The sequence below is a fragment of the Nyctereutes procyonoides genome, unplaced genomic scaffold (genome assembly GCF_905146905.1).
Source record: "Nyctereutes procyonoides isolate TBG_1078 unplaced genomic scaffold, NYPRO_anot_genome, whole genome shotgun sequence".
NCBI lineage: Eukaryota > Metazoa > Chordata > Mammalia > Carnivora > Canidae > Nyctereutes > Nyctereutes procyonoides.
The window spans coordinates 60472560-60482821 of NW_026575046.1; the positions used below are offsets into that span (position 1 = coordinate 60472560).

General features: G+C 51.5%; 1 protein-coding gene across 5 annotated transcripts in view; it reads left to right on the forward strand.

The window, feature by feature from the left end:
* Nucleotides 1-10015, forward strand: part of DLG5 (discs large MAGUK scaffold protein 5) — a 118395-nt gene extending 108380 nt beyond the window's left edge. For all 5 annotated transcript variants that reach the window (XM_055325329.1, XM_055325331.1, XM_055325330.1 and 2 more), the window contains 5 exons: nt 4198-4341; nt 4572-4699; nt 5961-6070; nt 6705-6814; nt 8206-10015. In XM_055325329.1, coding sequence (XP_055181304.1) covers nt 4198-4341; nt 4572-4699; nt 5961-6070; nt 6705-6814; nt 8206-8309 — 596 coding nt within the window. In that variant the 3' untranslated portion in view covers nt 8310-10015. The remainder of the gene's footprint in view (nt 1-4197; nt 4342-4571; nt 4700-5960; nt 6071-6704; nt 6815-8205) is intronic.
* Nucleotides 10016-10262: the final 247 nt, after the last annotated feature.

Below are 10262 nucleotides of genomic sequence, written 5' to 3' on the forward strand. Positions count from 1 at the left end.
GTCCTCTTAAGTTTGTTTTGTAGCTGAACAAGTGGTCTGTCCTGCGAGTGCCCCCCAGCACTTGAAGAGTGTGTACTCTGCTGTTGCCGAGTGGGCTGTTGTGTGCAGGTCCATGAGGTCCATCTGGTCCACACGCTGCTTTTCCCTTCTTTTCTCTGTGGTGGTTTTGAAGTGCCTGGGCATACTGTGTTGCTGTCTGTTTCTCCCTTCAGTTCTGTCACGTATTTGGGAGCTCTAGCTTAAGGTGCATGTGTCTTTATAATTGTTGACTCTTTCTGGAGAATTGACCCTTTTATCATTATGTAATGTCCTTCTTTGTCTCTTGTGACAGTTTCTGCCTAAAAATCTATTTGGTCTGCTGGAACTGTGGCCATTCTGTTCTCATTAGATTCCTAATTGCATGAAATATCTTTATTCTTTCACTTTGATTAGCCCATGTGTGTCCTTAGATCTAAAGTGAGTTTCCTTTAGCATGTAGCCGGATCTTGTTTATTCATCTGTTTAACCAATCCTTTCACATTTAAAGTAATTACTGATGTGGGAGGACTTGAGTTGTTTTCTGTAGGTCCTGTAACTTTTTTTGTCCATCTTTTCCTAACCTTGCTGCCATCTGTTGTGCTATGCTGGGTTTTCTGTGGTTTTGGGGTTTTTTTGGTAGCAACAGGTTTTGATTCCCTTCTCATGTCCTGTTGTGTAAATTTCATAGATATTTTCTTTTTGGTTACTATTGCAATTATGTAAAACATCTTAAAATTATAACAATCCATTTTATTATTATTTTTTTAAGTAAGCTCCATTCCCCACATTGGTCTCCATGCTGGAGACTCTGAGCTCCTGAGATCTCATGACCCTGAGATCAAGACCTGAGCAGAGATCAAGAGTTGGATGCTTAACCAACTGAGCCACCCAAGCACCCTGTAACAGTCTGATTTTATTTTATTTTATTTTATTTATTTATTTTATTTTATTTTATTTATGATAGGCACACAGTGAGAGAGAGAGAGGCAGAGACACAGGCAGAGGGAGAAGCAGGCTCCATGCACCGGGAGCCCGATGTGGGACTCGATCCCGGGTCTCCAGGATCGCGCCCTGGGCCAAAGGCAGGCGCCAAACCGCTGCGCCACCCAGGGATCCCTGTTTTTAAACAGTCTGTTTTAAACTGATAACAACTTAATTTGTCTCATATAAAAATTCCATGTTACACCTCAGTGTCTCCCTCCCCTTTATGTTGTTGAGGACACCTATTACCTTTTATTTTATATCAATGTGTATATTAGCATAGATTTATAATTACTTTTGTGCTGTTGCTTTTAAATATCTGCACCAAATTTAAAAGTGACTTAAGTAAAAAAAAAAAAAAGTGACTTAAGTACCTATATTATGTTACTGCCAGATTCTCTATTTAAATGTACAGTTATCCTTCCCAGGGAGTTTTGTATTTTTGCTGGTTGGATTTAATGACTTGTGAGATGCTCTGTAGCTCTCTAATTCTGTAATTATGAGGACTTCCAATGAAGCAGATTGTTGAGGGAGGAACGGGAATCTTCTAAATTGGTATCCCACTGCATGGAATGTTAATAGTCGTTAGAGAAGAATACGATTCTTGCTCCAGTAAGTCAAGGGCATAGTGACTTACTGTCCACGCAGAGGGAAATGGATGAAGAGAAGCAACGTATCCATGTGTGCGAAGTTCAGAAAGAATACAGGAGAGCTGTATGAATCAACAGGGATGCATTCCAGAAACATAACATGGAGTGAGAGGAGGGACACATGTTTACATTATTAGGTCGTTTTTGTTGAACACATGCACAAAGCATATTTTGTAGTCTTTTTGGAGTATATAAAAAATCAACATGTGAGAATAGCAAATATCTGAAAGGATATACTTTCAGGTCCTAATAGTGGTGATGAGGAGGCTGGTGGGGGGACCAGGAGGGCTTGGAGAAGAAGCATCAGAGAAGCCATTTGGCTTTCCCTGTAACATTCGATTTTTAAGAGAGAGGATGTGTCCAATTTCTCCTGGAGGAAGTCCTTGGCCCTGAGACTCCTCAGAGGCTTTAGTCAGAAATACACAGGAGTTTCTGGATGGTAGAGGTGGCCACCAAACCCTTCCCTGCAGACCAGAACAGATCAGCTGGCCACCAGGTTGAGAAACGCTGCATAGAAGGTCGTGTAGGTGTATGTGGGTCGTCATCAGTCCTAAAAAAGTAAATTCGTGTGTAGGTGTGGGTGAGGGAGGAGGGAGACCGTTCACTTCCCGCTCAGTTCTGTCCAGGAGCTTGGTCCGCGTGGAGCCCAGCCGGCACCTGGCACCACACTGTCCAAGCGCAGCCCTGCCTCTGGCTGTTGTGCCCAAGATCGCGAATCCGAGAAACCACCGAGTAGCCGACACCGATGCAAACACACGAGGGTTTATTTACAAGTTCGAGCTTGGGTCCAAGTATACCCAACACAGCGGAGCAGGGACTTGGACCCTGAGACTAAGAGGTGTAGCAGCTTTATAGAGGGGCCAGTGGCCCATGGGATACACAGGAAGTTGCACAGTCATGTTGGTCCACACGCAGATGGCCGACTGAATTACATCTTACCCTATAGTATCCATTTGAGCTGGCCTATTACTTTGGTCAGAATTGGCGCGCAGTTTGGTGCCAAAACTGCGGGGTTACATTGTTATGAGCTGATTTCTGATTAGGGTGTGCCCAGCGGCTTGACTAGGGTGGGGCAGCGCCTTAAGCAATAAGCAGGTCATGTGGGGGTCACACAGGAGGTGGCAGGTGCAGCACAAAATGGAGTTAGTCCTGCTCTGCTTGTCCAGGGGTAGGGGATTTTTGTTAAATTTCCTGGGTCCCACACTGGCCCCTCCTTCCGTCCCCAGTCAGGCCTGGCCGCACAGCTTGTATGCAGCCTTCCAGGCTGGGCTTTCCTTGCCCCTTCCTCTTGGCCACTTCAGCCCCGCCGTCCTGCCGTGCTCGGCCAGGGGCACAGCTCCATTGCACCCTTCCTGGGCCTGCTGCCAGTCTCTTCATCTTCGGGCCGCACAGTATTTGTTTAACCCCTGCTGCTGGGATCCCTGGGTGGCGCAGCGGTTTGGCGCCTGCCTTTGGCCAAGGGTGCGATCCTGGAGACCCGGGATCGAATCCCACATCGGGCTCCCGGTGCATGGAGCCTGCTTCTCCCTCTGCCTGTGTCTCTGCCTCTCTCTCTCTCTCTCTCTGTGTGTGTGTGTGTAACTATCATAAATAAAAAAAAAAAAAAAAAAAAAAAAAAACCCTGCTGCTCCCTGGGATTTCTTGTTCTGTTGCCTGGAGTTGGCGTGGTCATTGGGCCTTTTCACGAGATGCTGTCTTGTGACACCGGTTAGACTTGTTTTGTTTTCTTTCCAAAGTGTTTCTGAGGTGCCAGCGTGGTGCCTGATACTGATTTTAAGCTGTCTCTTTCTGCAAGGACTTTTTAAATTCACTTGGGGAAGGGGAGGTGTCCTACACAGATCACCTGGGACACCTTGGTTTGACACCTGGAACTGAGACCAGATGAGAGTAACCAAAGTGTAATTTCTCTACTATGTAAAAGTCCCAGTTGGTCTGTGGTTCCAGGAAGGCAGCTCCATTCTGGGGATCCTCCAGGGACCCAAGTCCCTTCAGTCTTTTAGCTCTGTCATTTTTCTAAAGGTTATCCTCATCAGCAGGGTCAGAGGTGGCTGAGCACCCCAGGTCTTGTCCTTTACCCCTGGGAAGGGGGTGAGGAAGTGGGAGCTTCACCTCTGCTCACTGCTCAGGTAGGTCTGGGTCATGTGAGCGTACCTACCTGCCGGGGAGGTTGCAATTCTAGGAAGCAGAGCATGGGTAGTCGGGGCGAGGGGAGCAGGCCCAGGACAAGTGAGGAAGACTTTGGGCAGAAGGAAGGGCTAAAATGACGGTTCTAGACTGGCTGTATTGGGTGTTTGCAGAGCAGGGACACTTGTGCTGGACTCCAGGAGTGACCATGCTGTGGTCTGCCTAGGACGTGGGGACTCAACTCAGCCCTAAACTTGGGCAGGCCCCAGGTGAACTGTGCTAAGCTGCTCACCCTACCTGGCTCTGGATTTGTGGACTGAGGGGTGGACCTGCCTGGGGTGAGCACATGAGGGCAGCAGTGGGCCCCCGGCCTCTCTCCCTCTGCTCCAGGTGAGTGCCTGTGACACTGCTCCTCTCTCCTCAGATTCAGTGAGCCTCGCCTATCAGCGGGTCCAGAAAGTAGACTGCACCTCCCTGAGGCCCGTCCTGATTCTGGGGCCTTTACTGGACGTGGTGAAGGAAATGCTGGTGAATGAGGCACCCAGCAAGTTCTGCAGATGCCCCCTTGGTAAGGGGCACCCTCTGTGCCTGTTGGACTATGTCCTCCCATCTCCCAGGGCTGGGTCCCATGGTGTCTCAGAGCCCTCCTGACCCAGGTCATGTTAGCAGGTGCCTTCTGTTTCTTTCTCTGGAAGGAAGGACAGCAGGACAGCTCTTCTGCAGTGCTCTTCCCTAGAATGTGCCTTGACGGCTCACCATGCCAGGGGGCATCCTCATTCCTGTGTCTGTGCTTTGCAGAGGTGATGAAGGCCTCCCAGCAGGCCATCGAGCGGGGCGTCAAAGACTGCCTGTTTGTCGACTACAAGCGGAGGAGTGGCCATTTCGACGTGACCACAGTGGCTTCCATAAAGGAGATCACAGAAAAGGTACCTGTTGCTTAGACCAAGGATTAGGGTTTGAGCCTTTGGGGTTGGACCTCCAGTGCCTCTGGACCTCTGCCCTGTGCGCCTGTCTCCTGGGCCTTCTGTGAGCTCGCCTGTGACCTTAGTCCAAGTTAGCCTTTATTGGGGTTTGCCCCCTTTGCTTCTGTGTGGTTCCACTGTCATAAACGGTCCGCCAGTCCCTGTGCATGCGTCACCCCTTTCCCTCTGAGGACTCGGGATCTGATGAGAGCTTTGAACTCTAGGAAAGCCCCCACATGGGGGGGTTCTACAACAGGGTCCTGCATCTGCTCAGCGTGTATGTGGAACTTTACGTGGGCCTTATTCTAGGGACAGGGCACCCACCTTTCCTATTTTTCAGGGCTCCTCCCTCTGAAAGAGTTAAGAGCGTTTCCATGTGTCTTTAGGCTCTGGAATGTACTGGGGTCTATTTGCCAGGGAGCATGAGAAAAAGTGGGGAAATCTGTAGTGTGTATTAGAAAAGCTGCTGAGGGTGTACTCCTCGGGCTCGTCCTTCTGAGGGTGCTCATTTCACCCCAAAAGGCTCTGATTTGCTCCTCCTTGGATGAGGGAGGTGGCTTCTGACAGCTGTGAGTGTGGATCGCCCAGAGGAAGCGGATGCGCTCCAGCTAGGTGTGCCCCAGGAAGTTAGAAAGCCAGCCCACAGCCAGGCTCCCACAGTGGAGCTTTCGGGGATCAGGGACAGCCGTGCACAGGGTACCCATGGTCTGTCTATGGCTCACACTCCCGCTGGAGGCTGCGGGGACCCTGGGGCATTTCGGTCACAGCCACACATGGCACAGTCCCCTTCCCTGGGCAGGCCCTGCCGTCTGCACATCTTCATTGGCTCAGTCTGACAGAAGTGAGGCTTCTGAGGCCGGGCTGGGCAGGGCTTGGAGATGTTCCCTGGGTCTGCAGAGGCAGGAAAGGCTGGCTGGGGATGGGCCGTCCAGACCCCGCTCCGCCCTGGCTCTGGCCTTGGCCACCATCAGACTCGACAGTTTGCATGGAGAGGTTCTCTGGAGTAAAGCTCTCCGCGGCTTCCTTCTGCCTGGTCTTCACAGTAGACTGGTCCTGCTGCCTCACTCATGGGGAGGGCCTCACGGGCTCGTTTATACAGTGGGGTGGAGCAGCGTGGGAGACAGGTTGGCCCCGTCAGTGGCAGAGACCAGCGGGAGGTGTCCTCAGAAGGACTCCAGTGTTTCTAGGGCCCGGGCCCTGACTCCTCATTCATCATCCCCTTTAGAACCGGCACTGTCTCCTGGACATCGCCCCCCATGCCATCGAGCGGCTGCACCACATGCACATCTACCCCATTGTCATCTTCATCCACTACAAGAGCGCCAAACACATCAAGTAGGTGACTGGCTCTGGGGGGGGGGGGGGGCTGCTGGCTCAGACACCGGGGCAGTGGGGTGGGCGTGGAAGGATGAGATGGGCAGTAGGTGGAGGAACCCTCCCCATTGCATGCTCATTCAGGTGGTGCTAACCAGGCACGGTCCTGCTCCCCACCACCCTTTGCCCTGTGTGATGCTGCACGTTCCTAAGTAGTGCAGCTTTGTCCGCGTCACTCCCTGTGCATCTTGTCCCCCTTTCTCCTTCTCCTGCCTCTCAGCGGGGGCTCACAAGGACGCAGCAACTAGGTGACCAGCTGGGTCCAGGTCTGCGAGAAGCTGGCTTGGGATGTGATGAGCCTTTACTGTCACGGAGCTCCAGTTTCTGTACTGGTTGGGCCGACAGCTTGTCAAGGCCCCCTCCGCTTTACCTCTCTGTGCTTCCAAGCTTCTGGTACCTGTACCTGGGGGCCAGCTGAGGTGCCTGCCTTCCCCTCTCCTGCCCAGAGCTCCCCATGGGGCCTGCAGGCCGTTGCTGTGCTTTATGACAGCAGTGCCTGGAGCCCTGTTGATGGAGGTCCTGTTACTCTGGACAAAGGAAGGAGGAGGGCCTGGGGAGGTGAGACGCTCAGCCTGCTTCTCTGGATGTCTGACAGGGAGCAGAGAGACCCCATCTACCTGAAGGACAAGGTGACTCAGAGGCATTCCAAAGAGCAGTTTGAGACAGCTCAGAAGATCGAACAGGAGTACAGTAGGTACTTCACAGGTAGGTGCGCCTCTGGCCTGGAGGAAGTGCAGGCAGCGGGGAGGGACGCAGGCTAACGGGAGATGTCGGTACTAGCCCACACTTCCCCGATGCCGGCCAGTGCTGCTGCCGCCACTTGCATCACAGCTGTTCTGCTGGCAGGTGCAGGGCAACGTCAGGAGTGTTATAGGTTGACAAGTAAAGTTCCCTGCTTTCGGCCTCATGTCATGATCTGGCCCCGTCCCCCAGATTTCTCCCCATCTGTCTCTCGGCACCAGTGCTGTGTGGGAGAGCTCTCAGGGCCCTCTGGTATAGCCATAGGGTTTGGTGAAGAAAAAGCTCCATTCCTAACAGCTTAGGTCTTTGAAAGACAGCAAACCAAAAGAAGCATGGCTCCAATCTTTTGGCTGCCATTGTACTTTGTGGCTTTCAACCTCTGATAAATCAGTTATTTGTAGGGGGGTTAACAACACTGGGATCAGAGAGGCAGGGACAGTGATTTTAATTCACTGGTAGAGACTGTTAGCATCTAGTTTCCTGCGTCTCAGGCAAAAACAGTTGGTCTCAAAAACCAAGCTTGGAGCTTCTCTGTATGTGTGAGTTTTAATTTCTAATCCATCGTAAGCCAGTATCAGTCAAATATATTAATAATTACTAGAGAAATGAAAAATTAAAAACTTACAAAATATAAGCTTTTGACTTTTTATTAGTTTCAACAGACATAAAATTACTCTTGTCACATTTCCACAGCAGTTTCTAAGCGCCCTCTATTTCTGTCCATACCTTGTGGCAGGCGGCCCAGGCGTGTTCAGTCTCCCAGCCCTGTTCTGTGGGGGGACACAGGGAGCCTGGGCTAGTATCTCCAGGACCCATGGTGTTGAAGGCCTGCAGAGCAGGGCTGGGCCATAGCTGGGACATGTCGTCATCTTGCCTGGGAATCTTCACTGGGCTTGGGAAGCGCTGGCTCCTTAAACTCCTTCTTGTTTTCTGGAGAAGCCGGCTACCATTGGACCATCACCGCATAACCCCAGACTGCTTTCCAGGGTGCCAGACGCCCCCTTGGAAGACTGGGAAGACCCAGCGCAAGGCGTGCAGTTAATGCGAGTGGTCAGATCCTGATCGTCCCTGTTACAGGGGCTCCAAAACCTGACAAAATTTAACCCCAGCCTTCATGTGAGCCCACGTTGTCAGTATCCTACTGAACAGCTGAGCAGAGGGACAGATAAAAAGCCAAAGTTATTTGCACTCGACTCTTACTTTTCTTCCCCAATTTCTTGCTGATGGAAGAGAGCGAGGAAGGCAGGCCAAGTAGCTCCAACCAGGCAGGAAACCTGAACAGGTGTATTTTATTTGCCTGCAACCTGGGGTCTGACTCTGAGCTCAGTGATGTGTGTTTGGGGGCTCTTTTGCAGGGGTCATCCAGGGAGGAGCCCTGTCGAGCATTTGCACTCAAATCTTGGCAATGGTCAATCAAGAACAAAATAAGGTCCTGTGGATTCCAGCCTGCCCGCTGTAGAAGGGTGCCATTGCCATGCCGGGAGTGGCTGCGGCTTGTCTGCCGGCGTAATCGTCTGGCCCGGCTCCTTCTTAGCGATCGAAAGTCCACGTCTATCTGTATATAAACACGGAGGGGAAGGATCCACGCACATGGACTCCAGAAGCACCCCCTCTGTAGCTCGAGGGCCACAGGTGAATGGGATCCGGGCTCAGGCCAGAAGACTGTTCCTCTCACATATGTGCTTTAAGACAAAGCAAAAAAAAAAAAAAAAAAACCACAAAAGACTTTTGATAGAGGGGTTCAACACCACCCTTTCTTTAGCCAGCTCACCAGAGATGCTGCAAAGAGAACCTTTCAGATCACAAGTTTACAAGCCTTTTCTAAGTATTGGTTGTTTATGTTTACTTGAACGGCTCCATGTTGCCGGTGCCCAGCCCTGCCCTGCCCTGTCAACGTCCCGTGTTGCTTTGGTGTTGGGTTTCGTTCCTGCTTTCAGCAAAACGACTCTGGAACCTCGCTGGGGGCCACTCTGCTCTGGGAGGTTCTTGTCAGTGGGACCAGGGCTTCAAGACACTTCCCGCTCCCCGGTGGCACCTCTCCTGGAAGGACACCGTGACGGCAGGGGCTCAGATGTGCTGTGGTAGCAGGACCAGTGCCTTTGTGGGGCGGAGGCACCAGCGGCCGTGTCCTCCCGTCCTGCACCAGGAAGGCCACTTGGGCGTCTTGCAAGCTTGCAGGCTTTGTCTCCTGCCCTCCGTGTCCTCTCACTTCTTCTCTGTCTGCGATTGTTACGTCCGCCTACTACCTGGCCCGTCCGGGCTCCCTGAGGTCACCGCCATGCCGTAGTCCCGGGCAGGGTGTTAACCAAGGGCTGGCACGTGCCACTGGGTCCTCCTTAGCTTCTGTAAATAGTGACCGCTTTTTCAGTGCAATTTTTGCAGGGTAATTCTTAAACTCCATAGACGGGGGCAGGCACACCAGCTCTCTCTGATGGGAAGACGCTCATGTTTCAGACTGGGAACTGCGAGCTCTTAGGGGAAGTGTCATGATGAGTGTCCCTGCTCTCAGAAGCTGGGGATCTCCTTAGTCTTGGTGACAGCACTCCTGGCATAAACAGTACCCCACAAGGACGTCTTTGGGGTTTTGTTTTTGGGATTTTTTTTTTTTTTTTTTTTTTTTTTTTGCACTTCTGATGCTGGATATCTCTGGCTGAAGATTTGATGTGGTTCCTCCTTAAACTGTGCGTCCTGTTAATAAATAGGTACTGTACTGGGCTCCGTGTGTCACTGGGGTAGGACCTATATTTTAATACTGTTCCTAACATTTCATTTTACTAGCAAGAAATCTTTGATTTCATTTTATTCTTTGTAATTCTAGACACTAGATTGTAGCGTAGCTGACTTTTTTTTTTTTTAAAGGGATCTATTTTCTTGCACAGGTGTTCACAGAGATGTGTGTCAGCCCTCAGCTCTGCCCTTCATTTCACAGGTACACGCCTTCCTCTAGCTCAGACCACCAACAGACGGTGGGCTGGCTGGGGGCCTGCTCGGCGCCCTCGGGGCTGCGTCTCTGAGCCGCGGCCCGGGCGGGACTGTGATGGTACAGTGTGCACAGGTACTGTTCTGACAGACTGGGATTTTCTGTACTAAAACCTTACTTTGTATCAAAAGTTAAACAGACTTTAGTACAACAAATAAAGGTCAATTTCTGTAACTTGTCATGAAGATACCTGTTTTAAAATTGGCTTCCCGTGTGTTCCCTGCCCCCCCCCCCCCCAGCTCTCTCTCATTCCTAAGTGGGAGCCTGCTTTCCTGCCCTGCAGCGTGTAGCTGGATCGGCTGCCGTGAGAGGTTCTTCCCAGCGCTCGTGATACTCAGGAGCCCCTTACCTGCTGCATCAACGCCTCCGACTCCTCCCTTCCGTCCCATGTGTCCGTGTGTCCCTCCATCCACCCAGCAAAGTGTGGACGGT